We start from the raw sequence: 25,998 nt of genomic DNA, 5'->3' as shown, positions 1-25,998 counted from the left end.
AATCATCTATTTCTGAATAGTTCGCAATTTTCAACTTAATTAGGTCTTTCCCCTAAGTGAAGAACACAGCTGTTCCCTCTCTGATGCTTTGGCAGCTGCCTCTGCCTTTCCCAAAATGGAATGATTAGCTGTAGCCTTTGATTTCTTAGCTGGTCATTAGTTCAGGACTACTAGCCCATCTCCTGGTGATGGAACTCCTAACATGGCTAGAGTTATTCCCATTGCCTTTGGTGCCTTTCAGTCTTTTTGGGCCCGATTCATATGAAATGGGGGATGTAGCAATCTTTCAGAGCTCCATTTGCTTTATTATCTCCAGTGATTCTACCGTTCAGCCTTTTGAGATGCTGATTCATCTATGAGGAGAACCTAGCCTAATGTCCCTGATGTGGTTTTGATGGAGAAATAGAGGATAAGAAGATCTCAAATGTACTTTGTCAGTGAGTTAAATGGCCCTCATTTGTCCACTTCACAGATTCTCTACTTTAATTCTTAAGAAGCCCTCTTGCCCGTTTGTCTTTTCCTTTTACTTTTATGTGCCTGTGTTTCAGAAGGCAATTGCTGCTTTTCCCCAGGTGCTTTGACTTTATCTGCCCCCCAGCCTTTAATTTTATGATTACTCACTTCCATTGTTAATTGTTGGGATTTGTGCTTATCATACCTTTCCCTTACGTCTAAGATAACAAGTTAGCTTCTCCATTCCACTCCAACTCCCCCCATCACGTTCCACTCCCTGTTAATCAACCAAAAGCCTTTTACATTGTCGGTTTAGTACTGTCATTCCAAATGTGTGTGGTGCAGCCTGTTTTTGCCTCCCCGCCCCAAGTGCCTCATTCAATTTAATTCCTCATACTTAGCATATTAGGCGTCTTGTCAATATTTCCTTTCTGAGGTCTGGTTTTTAAATTTGAATGCATTCTGCGTGTGTGTGTGTTTTTTTTAAGTGATGCGATCTACCACAGCAGAAAGTCAGAATTAGCTCTGTGCCTAGGAGGAAAGAAAGCACAGAGGGAAAGAGCATTGCGCTTACGTTCTCAGAAGGAGTATGCATAGGTGAGCCCTTGGCAAAATTGTGTCTACGCTGCCACTATGTCTATCTGCCTGCACCTTCCCCTCCATTTGGGTGCACAGGCATCTAATATCTTCTTGGGTTTTCATAGTTTCTGTCACCATTAGCTCTTCTACTCAGGGCCCTGCACTCTCAGGCTTTCTTTGCTTGTTTCTTTCTTCCCACATATAAACTCACCTGTTCCATGTTTCATTTCCCCAAGATCCTAATTATTCCAAGGGACCCGGAATAAAACTCACTGGTCTGCTTTTCCAAATAGGATTTGATATCTTAAAGTGATGATAATACAAAGGAATAATTAATGGTGGCATTTGGGTCACCAAGGGAGCCTGGTGAGGATGATGTCTTCAACATGGGTCTTTCCCAGCATCCTTGCCTTCATACCTACTAGTAGTTGGCTATACAGTCTAAGGATCAGGCCAGCTTGGACTCCCATTTATCCCAAAGAGTTAGAGCTTCCTGACGGATAACAATATCTAACATACATTGAATTCTTCCTTTGTACCAGGCACTCTTTAGTTTGGTTTACATGTATTTCCACTTTTAACCATCCCAACAACCCCAGGAGGTCAGTGCTATTATTCCTATTTTATAGATGGAAGAAAAACCCCAAGGCACAGAGAACAACTTTAAGTAACTTCCATAGGGTAGGGCTATTAAGTGGTAAAGCTGGGTCTTGAACCAGGCAGTCTTGCTCCAGAGCCCACAGTCTTAGACCCTATGCTATATGTACTACCTCTGGGAGAGGGATGGTGCCTTTTGCAAATGCACACCTCACTGAGAAGAGCCGGCTTCAGATGTGCTGCAGGGTAGTAAGCTGCCCTTTGGCAAGGAGCAGATTAAGTCTTGAGTTGCGCCAGTAGATCTGACTTACGTATGCCTCATTCCTTCTAGAGAGAAGCTTGCCTTTGGATGCGCTGCTGAAACAGGTTTGCCTTTGCTTTTTTGGACTCCAAAAATTAGCAATGTTAAAAATTTTCTTCATCAGTCCCTATGGCTTTAGGTCCTCAGCAGGAATGGTTACCAAATGCCTAGGACCAAGCTTACACTATCTTTTCCCAACTTTTGGAGCTGATGGAGCTGCAGGGAGGGCTCTCCTTGATATTGGTGAGCAGGAACATGACAAACTCAGGGCAGGGGTTCGGTGAAGGGGAGAACAGACTCACCCATACTCTCCAGGGCCAGAATAGCTGAAACTCTGCGGCACTGAGGTGGTGCCAGTCTTGTCACTATAAGTAGTTTTTCAATGTAGTCGTACAATGAATTGTTTTCTGAGGTGGATGGTTGTGTTTCCTGTTATTATTACTATTTCCATCTGGACTGAGCTTTTATTGGCTGCTGCTTACTTACTAGTGGACAGAAAGCTTCACACCTGTGGGCTGCTGCAATCGTGGTAGTGAACACTCCACTCCAGAAGGGGAGCTTTGTCTGTCTTTCCCAGTAGCCGTTACCCCAACACTGAGAATTTAAGACATTCATTTAGTCTTTAGATAAACAGGATTAAATCCAGAATGAAGCAGGGAGCAGTCTTACCCGGCCTGTGCTTTGCATGATTTTCAGGGTCTGCACAGTTCCAGCTGTGTAAACATGATTGAAGAACTTAGGTATTGTCTAATGGAGGAGGATTGCAGTTTGGGAGAGGCCCACCATGGCTGGGCCAGAGCCAGACATTCTTCCACCCACTCCAGTCCACACCCTGCAAGGTCAGCTTGTTCAGCTCCTAGAGTCAGAAGCGAAGATGGGGCAGCTGGTGTTAATTATACTGTCTTAATAGCTTCTTATCAGTAGGGGATGAGAACTAGGCAAGGGTTAGGAAAATCTGAAGCCATATCCTCAAAGATGCTCCAGTTAGGGTGCTAGGAAATAAAGAAATGGAAGACAATGGACAAAATAAGGAAGCCAAAATATTAAATATGACAATAAAAATAAAATATCTATTAAAATTGTAGCCACATTTATATTCAGTTTGATTCTCTCTGTGGTCAGTGGAAGCAAGGGCAGAGAAATATTGCGTTTGGAAAGGACTCAGCTTTGTCCTTAAGATTTGTTTAAATAATGACTAGCTCAATAATGCTAAAGACTTTTAATATATGAGCACTGTTATCGTGGAAGGAAATGTGGTTTCTCCATAACAAATACAAATATTATGGATCATCCAATTCCTCCATCCCCACCCTCCACCCACGATTATGTACAAAGTTGGTTCTGCTCAGTTCAGTAGAGTCTGGGATCTAGTAATTGTTCTGTCCCTCTAAAGAGGCACATGGCCGTGCATAGTCCTGAGCTCCAGGGTATGGGCTTTCTGATGAGATGGCAGGTTTCTATGCCTTGGATTCTCCAGGTTATTCTTGGGGGAGAGTCAATGATAGTTAACACAAAGGCAGTTGGCTTTCCACCGGATGTGAATGTCAGGACATGGTCCTCATCAAGGAAGAAAATAAAGCATTACTTTTTAAGTGCACTGGAATGCTATTGCATTTAGGGATAACCCAGTCAGTTATATTCACTCCTGACACAACTGGCTATTGAAAAGCTATTTTCCTGAGCAGCTCACTTCAAAGCAGTGTCTCTGAGACAGAATATTCTTTTGTAGGATGAGAAACCTCTGGTTTGAGAAGAAAAGCTAGTTTGGTAGAGCACTGAGTTTGAATCATATGGGAAGTACTCAGGAATAGAAAGGGGAGGAAAATTCAATAAATTGCCATTTGATGCAGTATTGGCTTGTCAGGGAAATAAGAGACTCACTAGAGAGTTGTAGGTCATGATGTGTACACGTGCATTCCTTTGTTCAGTAGCTGTGGGAGTCTGAAGGGGCAGAAACAGGCCTCCAGACTAGCAGCAGGGCATATGGGAACCCCTACATCTTCCATCGTATTTAACCTGGGAGGGGGCAATCCTGTCAGTACTGTGCATGTGGTGCCACTGGAACTGGAGACAGGGATGCCTATCAGTGCAACGCTGAGTGCTGTAATTGTAGTGGTGCGGAGCATCCCGAAACATTTAGCTCCTCGATGCTTGTCTGAATCATTAGGTATGAGCATTATGGGTGCCATAATAGCACTGGAATTCCTACAACTAAAAAGGAAACACATTTGGCTTGTACTTCATCTACAATCACTTACACTTAAGCTATAGATAGTTGATTGGGATCTGCAGACTGCTGGGTTTGTGCCCTGGGACTTCTAAGCATATTTGATGGGTGGAACAGACAGGGAGGCTGTAGATTTTGGCAAGCTGTAGTTCCCATTAGTCAGGCTGACTGTATTTGACACTAGAGATTCCAATTCACCAAGATGAAGCTTACTTCCCCAGGCTTTGGCTGATGGCCTAATGATATTAACGTGAAGGACAGGAGAGGACCAGTGTTAGATAGACTGTGAGTTTCCAATGAGCAAGTAGTTGAGTAGTTTACTGAATACTCTTGACTTTTTGGGCACACATAAAATTCATGTCAACTTTTTTAGAATTTGAGGGAATTGTAAGTTTCAATTTTATTTTACAATAAATGTTAACCATTCACTCTCCTAATAGGGAGATGTGGGCTCTTCTGTAGGGTACGTGGACTGTGTTTGTAGTTGTACAATTAATATTCCTCTCCTCAAGATTTTCTTGTAAGGGGTGCTGGAATATACCCTGCTGAGGAAATTCCAGACACAGCTGTTTCTAATATTCAGAGGGGCCCCCACAGAACAAGCAGGCTTACTCTGAAGTTTCCTTGGTGGGAAGGAGGAAGTGTCCCAGAGAACAGGCCTTTTCCACATTGGCAGATTTTCTGTCAGAGACTTGGCCAATGCTATTGTTTCTGATTGCCTCCCTGTAGCTTCCTTGGAGGTGTAAGTTTCTAGGCAGAAAAGATTTGATGGGATGGGAAAAGGCTACAAAGCTGAAGGAAGAAAGACAAAGTCTGAACAGAATGGTAAGACAAGAGGTTGTTTTCAGCAAGGCAGAGGTGTTGAATACTGCGGAATGGAGACAGGGAGATAAGAAAAGAGGAATGAGAATTAATTCATGAGAGCACTTATTATTTATAGGTGGGAATAAAAGGTCCATTGAACTCCAGGGGAACCTTCTCTTACGCGCTGCCTGTGAATGTGTTGAAATTTTGTAAAGGCAATTCCATCTTAAATGCACTAGGGGAGCTGACAACCTGCAGTTCATGGATTATTCTATCTAGAGCATCTGCTATTCTGTCTAGTGCAATCTACTATTCCCATGCTCTGGACAATCTTCGGGGTGCAATGAGGAGAAAGTAAATAGAACAGATGAAAATTTCCTCTCAGGAGAGTTCAAGAGCTTCCTTAAACAAAAGCGAGATGTGAGTGTCCCCTTTTACTCTCCAAACAATCTTTCTGAGAACTACCTTGGAAATTCTCTGGCTTCCTCACAGTTCCTAAGTAATTTCTGAAACATTTAGGTACTCTGATTAGTTTTACTTTTTAAAATAAAAGTTGGTTTGTGCAAAAAAAAAAATCATCGGGACAGTCTGTGTCTAGTTGGGTGGTGCAGAAGAAAGGCGAGCTCTTGTATCAATCTTTATTCCCTCTGTAAACACAGATGACCAGAAAGGAAGGCTGTTATTAATGGTAATGCAGACCAGAAAAAAGGCTATTATTTTCAGTCTGTTGAACAGTACAAAAATGCTTCTCAAGCACTGTGTTCAGATGTTTCTTTTTATTAGCCGTCACACAAGGAATTAGACTCATTTCAAACAGTTCATTTTCCCACTCTTGTCTCCGTAAAATCATTACTCATGAGTGGTTTCTTTGTTGAAATCCTGCTGACCTCCCATATTGGAATGGATAACAGGGTGTTAAACATATAAACTTTTCAGTCTGCATAAACTCTGGAAGAAGGGGACAAAGATTACCCAGGAGAATAAAACTATTTGTCAATGTCCTTGTTTGTTACTGTCCTATAAGCATCTTATCCAGGAAGCTATGTGAGCATTATAATTCTGTGGGGTGTGTGTGTGTGTGTGTGTGTGAGAGAGAGAGAGAGAGAGAGAGAGAGAGAGATTAATAATAGCAGAGAGCTCTTTGAAACCAGAAGGAGGTTGTAAAATATAACTCTGCATCTGCCCCACTCTTTTCTCCTTTCCAACCCTTTTCTACCCCCTGCCCCCAATCCAGGACCATTAGGAGAGATAAAAGAGTTGTGCTATGTCTTAATATATGAGCAGATGATGATCCTTAGCTCTTCAGCTAGGTACCATTTGAATTTTGCCAAAGCTGATTATTTTATCTGCAGTTTTCATAACAAGCCAGATTATTTGCTGTTCACTAACTGATAGAAGCAAATAAAAAAAGATTGCGAAGTGGAATTAAAGGGAGAAGAAAGCTCCAGGGCCAAAGAAGCCTTTTTCTTTAATTAATAATTTCAGTTTACTCTTAGAATATTTTTGTACTAGAGTCCAACATCTTATATTAAACAAGTCTGCACCCTCCCTCTCTGTAACTGCCAAATTGGAATCTCAGAGAATAGAAATCATGCAGGCTTCAATGAAGCTTCAAATTCTCTGCTCCCAGTGCTGTCTTGTTTTCTGAACATAGAACTAGACTCCTCAGGGCTTCTCCAGCCACAGCATGGCATTCCTTCATTAACCTCATGTTTCACAGACCCGGTCATGAAAGATTGGCATTTTAGTCAACAAGGGGCAAATGCAATAAAATTGGAGTTCAGGAGATGAAATGTTTTGGAAAAACAGATTATTCTAAGGGTATAAAGATACATGATCTGTGCTAAATGGACAGAGCATTTAAATTTGCCAGACTGGTTTTTAGTAATCTTTTTATTTGTTCCATTAATTTTTTCCCAGCTTTATTGAGATATAATTGACATATAATTCTCCGTTGTTTTAACTTGTGAATGGAAATGAATATTCAGGATGATGAGGACTGGTGGTGGTGGGGGGTGAGTGTGTGTATGTGTGCACGTGTGTGTCTGTGATATTTTTGTGACTATAATCCAGGCTTACTATATATCAGCTTTACATAGATTTTTCTAGAGCTATGTCAGAGTATCTTAAATCAGGTCATCTCAACCAAAAAGCCTTCTGCTGTTCCTATGTTCAAAGTTTGAGCCAGCTTAGAAAAAGCCCTCACAGCTGTGGCCCAAAGAGATTCTAAGACTTCCTTGATGCTTCTGGGGGAACAGCTATTCTTTTCTTTCAGAGAGGAGTTGGACAAGCTGAAGGCTAGGGAGTCATACTGGAACCACCATGTGCTAAAGGTACAAAGGACTGTTTCTTCCTAATAAGAGCAGCAAGAGAAACACAAGGTGCTTTCAAATAATCAAGCTTCCTCAAAGAATAGATTAATCAGCTTCACTTCTGAATTTTATAATTGCTTTTGAGGCAACATCCTGAAAAATACAGCTTGCTTTCTCCTACTGCTATGATTAAGTGGACAACTGGAAGAAGAGTAATTCTAAGGAAAAGAGCAAAAGTATAAAACTGAGCATTGACCACGAAAGATGGCTAATGACAAGTAAACATAGAATGTGATGTTTGATTCCTTCAATTTTGGTATTCATTATTCATAGTTATCATTCATAAATTCCAGCACAAATGTTAGGCCTGCACCCCAGTGACACATTTGCATTTTATTTTAAGTTGCTTTCTACCTGGTTTTGCAAACGAGGATTTAATGGTTTGGGTTGTCTCTCCCTCTCCCTCTGTTGCCTTAGCTTCTCTTTTTCATATACTGGCTTCTATCCCTTTCACACTCTTTATCTCCATCATCCATCTCACTCCCCCGTCCAAGCTTCATTTTCTCTCTCTCTCTCTCTCTGTCTCTCCTCTCTTTCTCTCTCTCTTTAATGTTTTAGGAAAAAAGATTTTTAACATGGAAAAGTGATATTTGAATAGATTCCCCTAAGGCAATCAATTTACTTTTAATTTGTCTGGAACTAAGCTTTTCTTTGTTGCAATGAGGAAGGATTGAAACTGCTGTAAAATTTATTAGCTTCCAGGAAGATATTTGAAATGAATTTTTTTAAACGATTGTGCTGTTTGCTATACCCAGTAGCAGTGTCATCGCAATTACAGTATTCCAGATGGTTGCCGAAGTTACACTGAAACATCAAGATAATGCTAGACTTTTCCATGAGGCTTTTGTTAGTAAGAAATAGTCCAACCTAGGGAGTTAATAGATATTAATCCGTCTGACACTCTTATTTGCTTCTGGTGACCATTTCTGTGATTCCTGCCTAGCTGATGACATGACACACATGGTCTTTTGGAATCATTACAAGAGGCAGTGATTGGTTCCCTGAGCATTTTCTTTTTCAAATGTGAAGAAATGATTGGAGAATTGCTAATGTTGTTTCTTAGCCTCTCCACCCAGTAACATGAACATTTTGGCAGTTGAGAATCTTTAAAGAATTTAGAAGTTACAGTTGCAACATTATTCATTGACTGTTCTACAAACTGAATGTCCTGGGACTTAACTGAAGGAAGTGTCAGTTCCTGTTAAGAGGAACACCAGCTGCTGGGTGCCTTTTTTTCCTCCAACATTAAATTTTCATTAAAAAAGGGAAGATTTTTCTCCTGGCTAACATGCCCTGTCCCTCTTGCCTTCTGTACCAGCCTTATTTGTGCCATCCTCACTACATATTCTGTCCAATACCCAGAAGCTCCTGACCAGCATTAAAGTGGCTTTTCTCTCAAGCTAATGATGTGTTAGCAATTTCTTTATTTTCCAGGAAAGAGTGAAACCAAGTTGGTGATAACTTTAGGTTCAGTGCTACTTGTAAGCATCACCCGAAGGCCTTGTCTTCCCAGCAGCATAACTACCTGTAGAACGTGTGAAACAGTCTCACTGTTTTTAATCTACACAAAGTAAAACAACTGGTTTGAACTCTTTGCTGAAGTGCCTAGGCGTTGTAGGTGTCCAGCAGATATAGGCTAAGGGCTTTAATTCTGTGGACATCTTAGAATGAAACTTTCAAAAATAGTCCCACTTTGCTCAGAGTTGCAGTATCTCAGTGTTCCTCCTTTTGGGGAATAGTTCAATGGCCTTCTGTGACAACTCATATTTTCCTTGTGAAGATGCTTTTTCAAATGGTTTCTAAGCACCTAGATGAAGTTCAGCCCTTTTTCAGATAATTTTCTCCACCATAGAAGCCAAAATACAAAGATTCCAGTCTAGTCAATCTCTGCTTATCTCAGTCACTGTCAGCACCTCTTATTTCTCAGTCTCAATTTCCAGGCAGCCTTCTGCTTCATTTCCTTGCTCCCCATGCATCAGCACAAGTGATTTATACTTATACACATCTTGAAATCTCTTCTTTATGGATTGAGTTGAATCGAGCCCCAGTATAAAAATGAAAACTCCAGGAACTATTGTGATTGCCCAAATTGCAAGTTAGATTGTATGACTGTACATGCCACACTATCATCTATCATAAATATTAAATTCTCAAGCACTTACACTTCAATATGTTTTAACTTTCTCTCTTCGACCAGCTCAGCAGTGAAGATTCCATTGAAGATAATTCAATTGCTTTGAATTCTGAAAGGGGCATCTTTTTAATCTATTTTAATGTTGCACTAAGAGTCAGTGAATTTCAGGTGTATAGACTGTGTATAAGGGGAGAGGCTTATGTATGTGCCATTTGGCGTCACGGAGGCCAAATATTGGGTGGCACTTGCTAACTGATGCCGATCTGTCAAATGGTCTAGGACAAGGTTGGGGTTCATCAGTCTTTTCAGCCGGTGTCTCTATCCCAAGTTAAAACTAAACTTTACAGAATTCCTGCTCACTACTTAGCCATCTTGAAAATGCCAAGCCAATGCTAATCAGGGATGGCTTTTCTCTCTGCCTATCTTCTCTCTTTTGGCAACATCCCTTTGCCAGTCTTGGGAACTTTGTTCCCATACCCTATTCCTCACCTTGCCCTTCCTGAGCTATCTCCACCTCCAGACATTTCTAGCCTTTCTTACCCCATCAAAACTCTCCTATCCTTGGTCCCCTTCACTCAGGGCTTTTGTAAATGACCAAAGAAAATCTGATAATCTCAATTTTATAGTGGCTCTTGTTTTAACAGGGACCTTTAATACCTGTGCCCAGATGAATGAAAAATGTGGGAATTTCTCTCCATGCCACAAGGGCTGGTATTTGGATAGCTCTTCTTTGACATCTGTCAAATAATACCACATAGGTGTTTTGAATGCCAATCATAGATCTGGCATCCTACTCCTTCTGCCTGTTGTTTGCCAGGCCATAGTGCTGTAGGAAGGGCTGCTCACAAGCAGGAGGCTGAGGAACAGGAGAACAAAAAGAAAGCATTAGTAAGGAACCAAAATGGCAGCAAATGCTGAAAGAAAGAGAAGAAGGGAGTGAGAAAGAGACAAGTCGCTGTTTGTAGTGTGATTTGTGAGTTACTTCTTGTCACACTGGAGCAGCTACAGGGTAGCTTGGTGTCATCAGTTCACAAGTCTCTAGAAATGTCTCCTTCACTGGTGTGCCCTTGAATATTTTACAGATGGAGCTCCATCTTTTCTTGCCAAGACTATGGATCCTTTAGGAAGTAAGTGTAAACTCCTCCCAGAATTACAGCCTGGGAAGGCTCTGGGAAGTTGTCATTTTACAGTCTTAAGCCTTTATTGAATTTTCGCTAGATGATCAAATGGTATCTAAACACCCAAAAGGAGCCTAGTTCTTAAGATGCCAATCAGATCAAATCCAAGATGGAATGTCTAAAGCCTAGATAGTGTTTCCTGCTCTCCTTCCTTCCTCCTTCCCTCACTTTCTCCCTCCCTCCTCTTTCCTTTTTACTTTCTTCCTTTCTCCCTTTTCCACTGAGCTCATTGCTACTCTGCTTGCCTTGTTAATTTACAGATAGAGGATGGATGTTCTTTCTCCTGACTCTTTGCAGGCCTCAAAATGCTTTTAAGAACTCTTTCCAGGATCATGCTTTCCTTTGGCAATTCTTTGGCATATTGGACTGGAGCATGAGTTTTGCTGTATTTTAATTAATTATGCCAGAAAGAGTCAGCATCTGCAGTCGGTCTAAAAGTCTCGCCATAGGTCCCATTTTTGGCTTATATTCCATAGGAATTAACAACAATCATACTTGATGCCAAGAAACAATTCTTGCTATTTGAACAACTCATTCATTTCCTAAAATAGACACTTCTGCTTATTGCGTTGTTAACTTATCATAGTACAGGCCCCATTAACTATTGTTAGAAGTGAAAACTCCAAGGTACATGGCAAAGGTATTTTCAACTGGACATAAAACCATAATGGATCTCTTCAAGATCTGCATATAGTGTTCAGGAAACCATTCAGAGGCTAAGATGACACTTGACTGTAATGTTTCTCAAGTGCTATGTTTGCTATATTGCCTCTAACAAACCTACATAGTTTTCTTTGTAGGTTTCCATGGTGTTTCTACTAAATAGAATAGTTATTTCCACTTTTAGGAGTTGTGTCAGTGGCACAGTATCTGATGTGTTGACCAAGATGTTTTGTTCTGTTGCTGTCACTCTTTCTTGTACCTTTTTCATTCAATTAAATTAAACTGTTATTGAGCACCTGCTCTGTGCTGGATGCTTTGCTAAGTTCTGTGGATATGGGAGGGAACAAAACAGATATAATCTTTGCTCATTTAGAGTTTACAAGCTAGCACTGAATATAGATATTAAACGAGTAATTACAAGTATGGTGAGTGCTATAAAAGGAGATGGTATGGGACCCACCTTAGTCTAAGGGATCAGGGAAGGATTCCCCCAAGGAAGTTAAATTTAAGTTGGGACTTCAGGGATAATGTATCAGTTATGAATAGTGTTTAACTGTGGGTAATAAAGACTTCCCCTCCCCCATCAAAAAAGGTAAATCAGTGGCTTAAACAAGAAGGAGGCTTACATTTCCTCTTATGTAAAAGAAGTTCAGGTCTAGTGAGGTGCATCTACACTATCTTCAATATCCCAAAGTCCTTGTATCTTTCTGTTCTGCCATCCATAGGTACATGTCTTGCGTTCTCAGGGTTGCCTCATGGTAGTAAGATGGTTGCTGTAGCTCCAGCCATTATGTCTCCATTTTAGACAGGACAAAGCAGGAAGGAATAGGACAAAAGGGTCTCCCTGCTAAATCAGCTCTCCCCTTTTAGGGAGTTTTCTTGACATCCTCCCTTTATAACATTGGCCTAATCTTAGTTACATGGTCACCCCTATCTAGAAGGGAGGCTAGGAAATGTAGTTTTTTAGCTGGCACATTGCCAATGCTAATAGACATGGGGTTCTGTTTCTAAATATGAAAAATAGATGTGAATATTTACTAGGCAGTTTGTTATGTCTACTTCAGATGAATGGGTATTAGGTAGGTAAAGAGGGGACAATTCTCAACAGTTAGGATTTCTTGATTAGGTACATATGACCAATTTTAACAGCACTTAACCTCTTCATAATTATTGTCACAGTCCCTTCCATTATATCTCACAGAAATTGGCCCTGCTTTGCTCATAGATTACTTTGTTCATGGGGTGATAAGGATTAAGCTAAGTGCATGTATATGAGTGCAATCCAGGAAGCTGTTCTGATTTACACATCACTTGGCTTGTAGGTTATGTTACTGCTGCTACTTAGAAGGAGCTAACGACTTGAGCTCTCAGGAACTGGAACTCACTTTAACTTTCCCTTTCTGCCTCATTGATTGCAGATCACTTTTGAGGAGCTAACACATTGCTCTTGTAACTGTTACCTTGAACTATTTTAGTGTTGGAGTTGTGTCTCTGATCATTGGGATCTTTGAGTTCATACACCCAAACTGAATCACAGTAAAGAACTGCCAGCATTATTGAACACATCCATTGTGGCTGGACATTTATACAAACCCAACAGAGCCTCTCAGCTCTTCTATTCCACCAAAACTTTGAAAGTCTAGAGAAGCCCGCAATGGTGTTTTCATCATGTTCTTTTTTTACTTTGGTTGGGACCTTGGGTAGGCTCTTTCTAGTGTGGAAGCACGTTGTTTGCCCACATCTGAAGAGACAGCAGTTTTGTGTCCTGAGGAAGGGAGTAATTGCTGCAAAAGGTTTTGCTATTATCTGCACAAATAACATATTCTGCTCTTTTTCTATTTGAATTACTTCCTCATCCATCATGACTTAGTCATTGCTGCCTCTTATGCCTCCCATGCTCTCGCAAGGCTGATGCTTTTATTTAAGATTTAATATTTTTTTTTGCCAGAGGTTTTGCAATTCTGTCGCCAAGATCCCTAATGACAAATTGTGACCCCCAAAATACTTATTACTACCTAGATTGAAGAAGCTTTATTTTTTCTCTGTATTTTTTATTTGTTGTCTAAAATAATCTGATCTGTTTTAAACTAAGGGGTTCTATGGCCTTGAGATTTGTGTCCCTCTTCTGAACCTGTGCACTCTCTTCATTCTTTACTTTTTTGCAAATCCTAGAGACAAGTTCAGAAGCAGGGAAGACCAATTTGCAAATTCATCATTCACCCCAATCATGTGTACATTTGAATTAAAGACACCTGCTTTCATTCATCTGTACATGGTAATGTGTTTGAATTTCTACAACTATGTGTGGATTTTAGAGTCTTACATTTTGCTTTGCCTAGGCTCAGGACAATAATTTCAGAGAAAGATGTAGCAACATATAGAGTCACAAACAGGCTCATAAGAGGACTCTTAGCAGGGAATTAGTGAATTGTTAGCCTACCTCTGTTTCAGCTGGAGCCAGCGTCTTGACAGTTAATTTGTGATGATACAAAATGATTCCTCTCTAGTCTCGTACCTCCGTCCCCAGCCACAATACTACATGAAGGTAGGCACATAATATCTTCCAGTCCTTTGCAATTCCAGAAGTAGTCTGTTTGCTTTTTTACATCTGGTCTGTCTTCATTGCTATTCTTAAGAGGCTTTGTGTTGTGACTTTCTCGCATTTAATATACACTTAATTTTCTTGCTAAACTGAAGTTTTGGTTTTTGAGAGGTGATTCATCTGCAGTACATTTATGAATGTAGGTGACCTTCGTCTGGGAAGACATTCTTCCTGCCTATCCATATTCACCATGTTCTCTTTCATATTTCATATGGCTATAAACACTACAGCTAGGTTAGATTTGGTTTTAATTGTGTTGACACAAATGTCACCAAGTGTTGTCTGATACCAAAAGTGATAAGCAACAAGTCACTGCGCTTGGTAGGGATTTGAGGAAATAAACATATCAGATCTAAGATAGGGGTGAGATATTGTGAGTAAATGAGTCTCTTAGATTCAAGTCTTTACTTGCATGAGGTAAGAGCAGTGCACATAATAAGTTCACATAATTAATCCAAGAAAATTGTGTATTATTCTGTCTCATATAGGGCTGAGGTAGGCTTAGTGATGTTGGTGGGTAGGCTTAGACTGATTGCATTCCTGGGGGCGCTGACTGAGTTTACTTTTTCCTCTTCCCAGGGAGTGACTTATTCTCTTAGGCAGGGGGTAAACTGAAAGCAAATACTTCCTTTGCAGAGAAGCTTCTGAGAAGACTGAGTTTCTTGCTCTGGTCTTCCTAGATTTATAAGATCTTAGAGGTGTCTGTCTCTGGGGTCTCTGCTCTCCCTCTGTGTATGCTGATGATCCAGGTCTCCTCATGTGGTTCATTTGAAGCAGCCTGCTATAGGGAAGGAGCACTGTACTTGGATTCAGGGTAATTCATGGATGGCATTCTCCTACTTAACTGTATTGAAAAATAAAACTGTCTCCAAATTTGAAGACAGCCACTTGATACTAAAAACTTAAAAGAAATGAGAGCTTTATGTTGAGCCCATTGGGAAGATTCTACTAGATTGTAGTTCACTACTGTTCTGCTTTAGGAATGTGAACAAGTGGCCTGTAATATCAGTCTGAAGGTCAGCTGGGATTTCCTCTTCATAGCTGGTCACATGTCCATGGTTCCAGGGCTCAAAGGCCTCTATGCCTTTGTGCCCTAAGTTAGGGACAAAAAGGACAGGGATCCCACAGCCTCCTGGACATTTTTTTTTTTTTTGGCTGACTTCTAGGGGACTCAGATTTGTAGAAATAGAAGTTAAGTATTGGACTGTTTCCCCACTTCCACCTCCTTACTCTCCACCCCTAAACCAACACACGAATTCTTTAGAGCTATTACTTGGAAGGTTGCCAGATGGGTCTCAGAGGAGATGGAGAGGAAGAAATATCTTTTTGGGAAACTCTGAATATGTGAATTCTGTCCCACTGGAGGAATCCTGGGGTCTCCAGGGGAAAGCCCTAGATTTGGATGAAATGATTATGGGTGGATCAGCTGTAGACTTTTCCACTCATAATCTTTGGGTCTTAACAAAGTAAGTGTTTCCAGAGTATGTCCCAACATGTTGCCCTTACTTTCATACTTCCTGCTTCCCAGGAACATAGGCATTTTGAATGATGATAGGCTATCAGATGACAGCATTGAGTATTTGCAGGGAAGAGGCAGAGAAAGGACTTTGACAAACCCTTCATTTTGCAGAGGTGACCATGAAACAATGACGTGGAACTGTGCTGGAGTTTGCAGAAGCATTGTCCTATCTACATGGAAGGCACTTATCTTGTGTGTGATAATGCTCATTTGTTACTTGGTTTCAACTCTTCAGTGTTCTGAGTATTTCATTCTTCAGCACTGAAAGGGAGCTCAAAATGGCCATCTTAAAGATAAATTGGCAAATTGTGTCCAGGTACACTGAAGGAGGTCTTACCTTTGGTTGGCTTTTCGGTAGTTTAAACAAGGTCAAAGGCCGTTCCCAGAGGTGTGTGGAAATCTGGACTCAGCCTGGATTAGGTCTTGACATTTGGCTGCTTCCAACGCCTTTGCTCCAAATGATGAAGTATACATCCAATTCAACCATTATTTCTTGAGCCCCCTCCCATGTGCCCCTTTATCAAAATAACCTTTGATGAATGAGGCAGAGCAGTACCTCTTTGCTATGCCATTCACTCTTTAAAAACAATCAAGAAACAAACAAAAAAAATAGGAATACAAGTGTATAAGGAAGGTGTGTTATATATAGACAAATATCAGGCAAGATCCTGAATTACAGACTTCTTTCCCCTGCAAAAAAGCAGTCATAGCATGTATTTCCAACTTTTTTTGGCGTGTATTTTTTTTGTCTTTGCAATCTCTCCTTATCTCCCCACCTCTTCCAATCCTGCCCCAAGGTTTTCTATAAATGTTGGGCTGCTCATATTTTGGTGTACTGTGCAACGTGATAAAATTTTCCTTAGGTCATCCTCATGCGAGAATGTAACATAAATATAACTGGATCTGGAAAAGTAGGGCTATAAACCAAACATTGAGATTAACAGTTTTTCATGGAGAGGAAGAGAAGTTAACCCTGGTCCATGCTTTGGTGAAGCCCGTTTAGAAAGCCTCTCTGAGAGCCAAATTAAAGCCTTAACCCTAAGTGAACCTGATGCGAAAAGAGAAAAACATATCTCACCAATAATCATGAATCTTAACTGCTGAGATATTCTATGTCAGGGTTAAAGTAATCCATGGAAGATTTCTTTAAGAAATGTGACCCTAATAAAATTGCAGATAAGGAAGATAAGGAGGGATGGCTAGTTGGGTATAATCAAATGATGCTCAACCTATGGGTGATGTGTGCATAGGGCCAGTTGAAGCTTATGGGTCAGATGGAAGGAAGAGATCTCAGTATATACCCTCTGATGGGAAATCAAGTCACGTAAATGGCTTAGTGAGGAGATTGTCTGGTGGGACTGGCGGTCAAAAAGAAGTGATGTGATTAGGTTTTCAAACAGCATGATATCAACCTAAAATTAAGTACTGTATATCATTGACAGGTAGAGTGGAAATGTGGTTGGCAGTGCTGTTGCTCAAAAATATGGCCAAGGTTTCTCAGATATAGTGACTGTTGGATTCCCTGCTCTGCCTCCACTTCCTCTTCTGCTGGAACCAATTTCAAATACTGATTTTTAGCAGGAGTTGTTGATAAAGATGCTGACTCTCAGCACCTTAAAACTCAGGATAAACTTTTTTTTAAATATATGTTTTCATCATAATGTGTTTCCCTTTAGGTTTTTAGTTTTGTCAGCAGTAGGAACAGCAATAAAAATAATAATAATAAAGGGGAAGAGTATACAGGGGAAGATTTACAGCCTTTTAAAAATCCAATTCTTCACACTTGTCCCAAAAGACAGTAAAGGACTATCGAAAAGTGCCATTTCCCAGGAGGGCCTGTGAGTACCTAAGAAACCAGAACACTGGGGAGTAGCAATGATTCCTGGGAAAAGCTGATGAAATTGACATTTTCTTTTCTCCAAACAGATCAGAATGAAGGATTTCATTGCAGGGAAGAATGCCGGATTCTTGGCCACTCTGACAGGTGCTGGATGCCCCGGAACCCCATGCCCACCCGCTCCAAGTCCCCCGAGCACGTGAGGAACGTCATCGCCCTGTCCATTGAAGCTACTGCTGCTGATGTTGAGGCTTATGACGACTGCGGCCCTACCAAGCGGACTTTCGCAACCTTTGGAAAAGATGTCAGCGACCACCCGGCTGAGGAGAGGCCCACCCTGAAAGGCAGGAGGACTGTTGATGTGACCATCTGCAGCCCCAAGGTCAACGGCGCTATCCGGGAGGCAGGTAATGGCTGTGAGGCTATCAGCCCTGTCACCTCCCCCCTGCACCTCAAGAGCCCTCTGCCCACCAAGCCTTCCGTGTCTTACACTGTTGCCCTGGCGCCCCCAGCCCGCGACCTGGAGCAGTATGTCAACAACGTCAACAATGGCCCTTCTCGTCCCTCTGAAGCTGAGCCCCGTGGAGCTGACAGCGAGAAAGTCATGCATGAGGTCAACCCCATTCTGAAGGAGGGTCGCGACAAAGAGTCTCCTGGCGTGAAGCGTCTGAAGGATATCGTTCTCTAAACCAGTCTCGAGGAAGAAGAGAGAGAAACCATGCTGGCTAGCGAAGAAGCAGGAGCTGATCGTTTTAATTGCTCACCAATGGTTGGTTCTTGAGTGGCTGTATTTCAGAGCTTTCCCTAAATGTATTGTTTATAAATGACTATCATTCTGTGACAATCCCTCTCGTTTCATCAGGCAGGGGTGTTCAGTTGGAGCAAATTGGCTTTGGCTTGAGTTGTTCATGGGGCCTTGATGTTGAGGAAACAGAGACAAATTCAGTTGTGAAAAGTATTATGTATTAAGTGTTTGAATTTATATATTTTTCTATGTCAAAATGATAATATAAATTACCATGGTTTGTGGAGGATTACATTAAAAAAACCAAAAAAGACGAAAAAAAAAAAGCTCTGGACACCTTTAATAAGCTCGCCACTGTTTTGTAGTGTAGACAAGTTAATGGTCATTTATTGTGTACTATTCATTAATTCAGTGACGTGAAATCAAGCCCCCAAAAGATTGTTTCTGAAGCTCAAGTACTTTCCAATGCCGCTACTTTGCTGTGGACACCCCTGCTTTAAGAACCCTTTTGCTAGCTGTGCTATTGTTGTATTTGATATTGCAAATTGCTATTTGTGTGGTGATGGCCAAAGGCTTTTAGAGGTTGGTGTTTTTTTCTTAAAAAAAAAAATAAAACTACAGACAAAAATAAAACGCAAACAACTGAGACGGCAAGTGAATGAGCAACACCACACATGTAGACTGAGTACTTGGAGGATACTCACTCATGGAGGATACCCAGGTAGTGATTACTCACCATCTTGCAGAGTATTTTTCCTGCTGTTCAGTCTTCTGCCCAGATCCGTGATAGATCATTGCAGAAAGTCATTTTTGGATATTCTGCTATCTAATTTGAAGTTGTCAGAAATACTGTGCTGAAAGTTTTATGAGATTGATTTTTCTAATTTTCAGGCCCTAAACAGGAAAGTTGCTCCTGAAATTATCAGTTTCCAGGCTTAGAAATTCCCTATCTCCAATCATCTAAAGCTCAAAAAGACTGACTCTATTTTGGGATCTAAATTAGCATCTTTTCAGACACACACTTCCTGATGCAGTGTTTCCCAATCACGATTACAATTAGACTGCAAAGCACATCATGGGCTGGAACTGAGAACTCCATGTTGCTCTGTATTGTAGGATTATAAATAGGGATGGAGTAAGCAGTACAAAGTGTACATTTAGGAAAAGACAGGTAACAAGTAACAGCATCACAAATCCAATTTCTGTGCCTTCTAAATGGAGACACTTGGACACTTGAACTCATGTTTTTATGACTAATACTTTTTTAAATTAAGAATGTGAACAGGAAACTATTAAAATAAAAATCCCTTAGATTTAGCTAACTCTTTGCTGTAGGCTAGGAATACACCGTTTTTTATTAACAAGTTCGTTACGCACATTCTTTTTTTGTTTGTTTAACATTGCTCCAACTCCCCCATTTATTAACTGTCTATTAATATTCACTAGCCAACATAGTATTCTTGTGGCCTAAGAGTTCGTTACGTAAAAATAAACAAATATGTCACCTTTGCTCTGCCTTGGTCTTAAAAGACTTGTTTCTAGAGAAACAAGTTTTGTGGTTCTGTTCTCATTTGTTTCATTTTTTGACATTCAAGAGTACCCAGAAAAAAGACTTAGAGGTTAGAGCACTAGAATGCAAAAGAGGATTTATTTTCTTAAGTTTAGGTAGATAAGTCAGCTCTTTTACATGTTTTAGTTATTGTTGCCTGAGTTCCTGGTTTTATACATTACTAGGAATATTTTCTTTTACGGAGGGAGAGGGTTTTGAGGGAGGGGGGTGGGTAAGGCTGTGGGGTTGGGGTTAGGTAGGGGAGAATATTTCTGAAAAAGAACCTATAATGAAGCTACAAATTCATCCTTATTTCTTATTCAGTGCTGAATACTACCTCATGCAAAATATTGGTATGGCTGCAAATTTCCTTCTGAAACTGACACAATTAGAGATCAATTACCATAACACCTTCATTGTGGCTCATTTCATTCTCTCTCATACACTCTTTTTTCCCCTTTGATTCATTTCATTTTAGTCGTAGATTTTGAATTAGGTATTTATTTCTGTTTGCAAGTGACTATTTGATTAACACATTAAAAATTAAATTTTTTCCCTTTAAGTTATGGCTGCCTGTCGAATTTAGACTGTTCCTCAACTGATCCATCCTGATATTATGTTGTTAGCTACCACCTCAAGGTCACTTTCAAGTAAGATTTGACAGTTTTTGTACAGGTGTATTTCTTACTATGCTCAGTGGGAATGAGGGAGCTGAAAAGATTGTGGCAAGTGGGAACATTATATGTTATGTGGCGGCTGAGCCAGAGAGACCGCTGGCTGCCATGCCTCTTACCAGCCAAGTTTAAAATGGTTCAAGTAGGATTGGCATTGATTTTGCTTTTCTCGGTTTCTTTTGTACTCCAATTTTTTCTCAGAATTCAGTTTCAAACTGTGGACCAATCCCTTTTTCCTATCAAAATACTTTATTCTCAGTGGCAGTCAGAGATTTTTTGGCTTCCAAACCCTTTATTGAGCGTGTTCAGAGAATTACCCTCATTAAGAAAATATCTTCTTTTCTCTACAATTGTCTGATGTATACATCCTCCCAGAAGCACAAGTGCGTCCTAGGAGGGCTTTGTAAACTGGTTTTATAAGCAGGCTGTGTCTGCAAATAGGAATTTTGTGCAAGGATCCTAAATTTCCCCTTGGCTCATGTTTTTCCCCCTTCTTTTCAACATGTTTGATGAAAAGCCACAAAGGTCAGAGGGCCAAGTATTCTTCCTTTTCCCTTTGTAAACATGTTACACATTTAAATATGAGAGAGTAATTTTAGTCCCTAAATCCTAGGGAGTTCTGTTCCACTTGCTCTGATGTCCCTTTTGAGAAGGAGTTGTGTTGGGGCATGACTTTCTTTACTAACAACTGCTTTGGGCACATCCCTGGGCAGGTAAACTTCTTCTTCATGTAATAAAAGGGTTTAGTTTGCATTGATTGATTGCTTTTTCCCAAACATGGGAATATACTATATACAAGGAATAGGAAGAAGGGAACCATATATGTGGAATCTCTTTTTTCTTTTCTCTATGTTGACTAATCTTTGAATCTGTTCAGAATGAAACTTACCATCCCCTTGATCCTCTTAAAGCCAGTAGAGTAAATTATGGCCCACCTTATTGCCCAAATAGGTAATGGGCCAAGGGATCCTGCAGTTCCTGAAGGGCAGTAGTTCTCAAAGTGTAGTGCCTGGACCAGCAGTAACACTACCGCTTGGGAACTTGTTGGAAATGGTATTCTCTGTCCTTGGACCAGCTTAAGGAGAAAATCTGAGAATGGGGCCTAGCAATCCATATGAATCAGATGCCCACTAAAGGTCGAGGGCTTCTTAAAGCACAGGTTGATGTACCCCACAACTTAGGGTTTCTGATTCAGCAGGTCTGAGGTGGGGCCCATTTGCTTTCTTTCCTATTTAAAAATTCCCAGGTGATGCTGATGCAGCTGGTCCAGGGACCACACTTTGAGTATCACTGCTCCTGAGTAAACCTGCCTAATAGAGCTAATTGCACCTAAGGTGCCCATTTAAACTAATTCGTTGATGTGGTAACTCACTGATCACTAATCAAAAATGTTAAAGCGAATACAACTTAGAACTCTGAAAGCTGGAACCACCCAGAGTATCATCCTGATAGTGTTACTTCAGCATACAACTGATTGTATGAAGGGAATTCAGTTCAACTTTTCATATAGCTCTATCATATCATTAACAAGCAAAACAAAAGTGGTCCATTGGAAGCAGCAAGAACAAAGGGTAGTTTTGGGAGAAGCGGAGGTGTAGTGGATAGCTTGATTGGGCATCCAGGGTGGGAAAAGGATTATTATTGTACATAATAGAGGTTCTGGCTGCAATTCCAATTCACTTTATGGGGATCATTTTGATGTTGAATGTTCCCCAAAGCATCCTGACAAGTCTGGTCCACTTGGCTCTTTACCCAGGGTAATAAGACCCTAACTGACTGAAAAACTGGCATAAATGAGCTTAAGTCCATTGTATACAGTTCTAGTGTTTGCCTTCTCGGTAAAATTACATTTAAGGATGTCATTTCATGAGTCAAATTGTATCTGCTGACACTGAAGTGTATTGAGATGTTGTTCTTTAGTTTAAGTATGTAACAAAGTAATATTCAAAGGGGATGTGTGGGGGTGGGGCTGGGACCGGGTGGCTTTATATTGATAATGAATATTCCAGAGCAAAACACATTGTCCTAATGAAGTTGTTGCAGCTCTCTTTGTTTTCTTGTGAGGCTGGAATTGGCCTGTGGGTCACATGTTGTGCAAAAGTGAATTAATTTCAAATAGAACTCATATTGCTTTTGTAAACAAAGAAAATCAACCACCTTGTCTGAAATATATATTGTAAGGCGCTCTTGGTAAGGAACAACCCACAAAAACCTGATCTTGATTGGAAAGCACTGTAGGTCATTAGGGAAAACTGATGATGCTGATTGTTGCTCCAGCTGTGTTGGCAATTAAAGATGACCTTGTTACTAACCGAAAGTTGCTGTCAACCTTAGCAAACAAACCAGCTAACACCATTACGGCACTGGTTAAGTACATTTTTACTGGCACTCGCTGGCGTTCAGCTGAGGAAGGTTAGGATACAGACTTTAATGACCAAGAGCCAGACTAGCTCAAGCTAGAAATTCAGCAACAAATACCTCCTTGTGCTATGTGAATGCTAAGGTATTAGTTGCAAAAGGCTTACGCCTTCGCTCCTCTAGTGAGGGGAATGAGCCTGATGACACTATTACTGTTTACCTGTCAAACCAGGGTGGAAATTTAGAGGGATGCAAGTACAGTATGTCTCATTAAGCAGTCTCTGTTGCTGATTATATGAAGATGAAATTGTTGTATATGCTGATCTGTATGTTATGTACATTTTCACAGTGATTGAATCATTGTAAAAAGAAAAAAGACAAAAAAGAATCACCACTGTCTATTTTATGAAGATGATAAAGCAGCTTTATTAAATTATTACAGTTATGTTTTAAATGGTGTTATCTGCCACATTGTTTCCTTTTATCTGGTGGTTCTCTGTTTTCCCCTTAAATGTGTTTTCTCTGCTTCAAAAATTTAATGCATTTTAGTATTAAAGGCTATTATGGAAAAATTATTGAGCGTTTGGTAAAATGTGTCTTGGAGAGTGTTGGTTGGCTTGAGGGTGGGGGTGACTATTAGGCCTAGGAGGTAACCAGCCCTCGGTGGGGTCACTGACGGTCAGGCCCAAAGGGTTCCTCTTGGCTTTTCCATTTCACACAATCACCAGTTCTCCAGCTGAGGGGGGACTCTTCCTTCAGCCAGGCTCCAGTCATTTCCTGACCACCCCCGCTTCCCCCCAGTCAATACCTTTTCCTGAGGAGGGAGACCCATTCATATCCAGGATGGTAAAGACTTTCCTGGGTGGACTTTAAACAAGAGCACTAAAACCATTCTTTAAAATAAACCATTTCAGGCCAACTTCACAGTGGGACTTCTCAGAAGAATTAATTTTAAAAAAGGTGAGAAATAATAGAGGCTGACAGCAGGGGAAAAGAGAATTTAAAACAAAGATGACCTGGCTGCCCCTTTGATGCCTTCAGGTTTGAAAGCGAAGCAACAGGAGAGGCTCTGACTTTGCACGTAACAAGGCTGCAGTGAAAGCCCTGACAAGCTTTCTTTATCCAAACTATTATGCTCTGGGACTTAGCAATTGGGCTGTAAGTATTCATTCTGGCTGCAACTGGCAGAAAAAAAATCAGGGTAGAGGAATAAAAGGAGCATGGCGGAACATTTCCAAATAGTGCTTTTAGTGGTTAAAGGCTAAATTCCTTCAGTATGACCTATTCTTTCTGGACAGTTTAAAAAAAGACCTCAAGGAAATCCACTGTTTCCCTGAATTTCCATCTTCCCGTTGTCTCTACCCACCTGTATTAAATTGAGATTGCATCTTATTCCCCAGAATTAGCCCTAAAGCTACAGCAATAGCCAGCTATTTGGTGCTGCAGTTTAGCAGGTGTTAAATCAGAATGCAAGCACAGACATGCTGGGACACACGAAATCACATACACTGATGTATGTACAGATGTTCACACAGACTCACAGATGTTCATAAAAGTGTATTGGAAGGAGGGTGGTCTGTCACTGGCTTGGCGGCCATTAAGTAATAGCAGGTTATTATGAGTGCTTCTGGGTTAGCCCACACCAAAAGCGCAAAGAAAAGAAGTTTCTTTGACCCTCTTCCATCTCCCGCTTTTTCGGCCCCCTCCTTAAAGGCAACCTCTCCTTAAAATAAGATCATTCAAGGAACAAGCAAGAGAAAATAAATTCTCACATGATGAGGGGCGTTCACATATGCAACATAGGTATATCCAAGGTCATGGACAAGTACTGCACCTCTACCTAAAGTGGGAGAATGACCAGATTAGAGGCATAGCCTCAAAGCTATTCAGATTTACAAAACAAAACAAATTATTAAAATAATCCACTTCATGTTGGTAACAAAGTGCTTGTGACTCACCTCATGTGTGTCACTGATTTACTGTGTTTGGGGTCAAGAAACCATGGTGGGAATTGATGCCTAAGAGAGCAGATTCTGATGGAAGGTGACAGCTGCTCCAGGTCTCCAGATAGAAACCACTTTCATTATTTTGGTTTGGGGGTCTAGGTATGCCTGAGAGAGTTGCATCTTGGATGCACTGCTACTGCTTGTAAGGGAATGGGACCCTTAAGCCCCAAGACGAAATTTTCTAGGATGGGAGCAGAGAGGTGTTCTCTTAGAGTTTTGAGTGTTAACCTTCCTCTATGTTGAAAAATGGCCTACTTGCACATGTCTGACGCTTCTATCCTTGTACTGCTTTGGATGCAGAGAAAGAGGATGGGTGGGAAGTGACACAAGATTCTCTTAGTTACATGCGATTCCTGGCTCACTGGCCGAAACCCCACCCCATCCTCTCATGATCAGTGTGCTGCAGGGAGTTCTCAGAGGCCTGTTGGGAACCCCTACTGTTTTTTTCCAGAAGTGAATAGGGAACCGTGCAAGTGGTCCCAACAGTCCTCTGCTTTCCTTCTCCCTGTGTTTCAGTGTCTTGACTTCCTTCAGATGCCCAAAGCCTTAGTTGCCCTCACCTGTCCATGTTTTTCTTGATGCCCCCTCTCCCCAACCAGAGCTCTCTCCCCTCTTGTGTCTCCTCTACTTCCCTTTCTACTCTAAATTTTCTCTAGAATTTAGCTGTGCCCCATCCCTTCTAGGTTTTTTCTCTGCTAGGGTCTAAAGAAACCAACTTTCATTGAGCACCTACTTTGTGCCAGACACTTTGCCAACATCGTCTCATTTTATCCTCCCAGAAATCTTATGTGGTAGATAATGATATCTCCATTTTAATCACAAATAAATTGAGGCTTAGAGAGCATAGGGGACTTGCCCAAGGTCACACAGTTACTAAGTAGCAGATCTAGGATTCAAAACCATGTCTGTCTACTTAGAAATTATTACTGTATTCAGCTACTCTTAAGGGACAGGTAATCAACCTGATAAGTTCTTCCTGACTAGAATATTAACAATGGATGCTAATGTCTTAAGGCATTTATCCATCTGGAAACATATTGACATTTTAACTGAGATCTTTGAGAACCCAATGTCATGGTCCAAAGAAGTGATTGTAGCAGTGAAATTTTCAAGCCAGGGGGCTTTTGATCAGCCTCATAGGCATCTCTCTACTCCTTTTATACCCAGTGCCTGCCTTTCAAGTTGCATTAGTCATGCATGACAGGACTATGGCTCCTTTTAGAGTCTGCGCACTCTAGCTAGTCAACAGCCCTTAAAATGAAAGTCTGGTAACCCTATATTCATCTGTCCCCCTGGGTTTCTAGCAATCTGTCAAGGATGTATTCACGTGTGTTACAGGTCAGCACAGCTGGAGTCAATCCCAATATATGCTCACAACAGGCCTCGGTGACTTTTTTAGA

The 25,998-nt window shown here is 40.9% G+C and overlaps 1 protein-coding gene across 1 annotated transcript in view; it reads left to right on the top strand.

Annotated features, from left to right (window-relative positions):
- The window catches only part of PCDH19 (protocadherin 19), a 100,503-nt gene extending 77,336 nt beyond the window's left edge, over nt 1–23,167 (top strand). The window contains exon 6 of the mRNA XM_005614326.4: nt 17,356–23,167. Within this exon, the coding sequence (XP_005614383.2) occupies nt 17,356–17,954 (599 nt within the window). The 3' untranslated portion in view covers nt 17,955–23,167. The remainder of the gene's footprint in view (nt 1–17,355) is intronic.
- Nucleotides 23,168–25,998: the final 2,831 nt, after the last annotated feature.

Source organism: Equus caballus, chromosome X (genome assembly GCF_041296265.1).
Source record: "Equus caballus isolate H_3958 breed thoroughbred chromosome X, TB-T2T, whole genome shotgun sequence".
Classification (NCBI taxonomy): Eukaryota; Metazoa; Chordata; class Mammalia; order Perissodactyla; family Equidae; genus Equus; species Equus caballus.
Note: the sequence above shows the minus strand (reverse complement) of the source record. Positions and strands in the feature narration are given on the sequence as shown.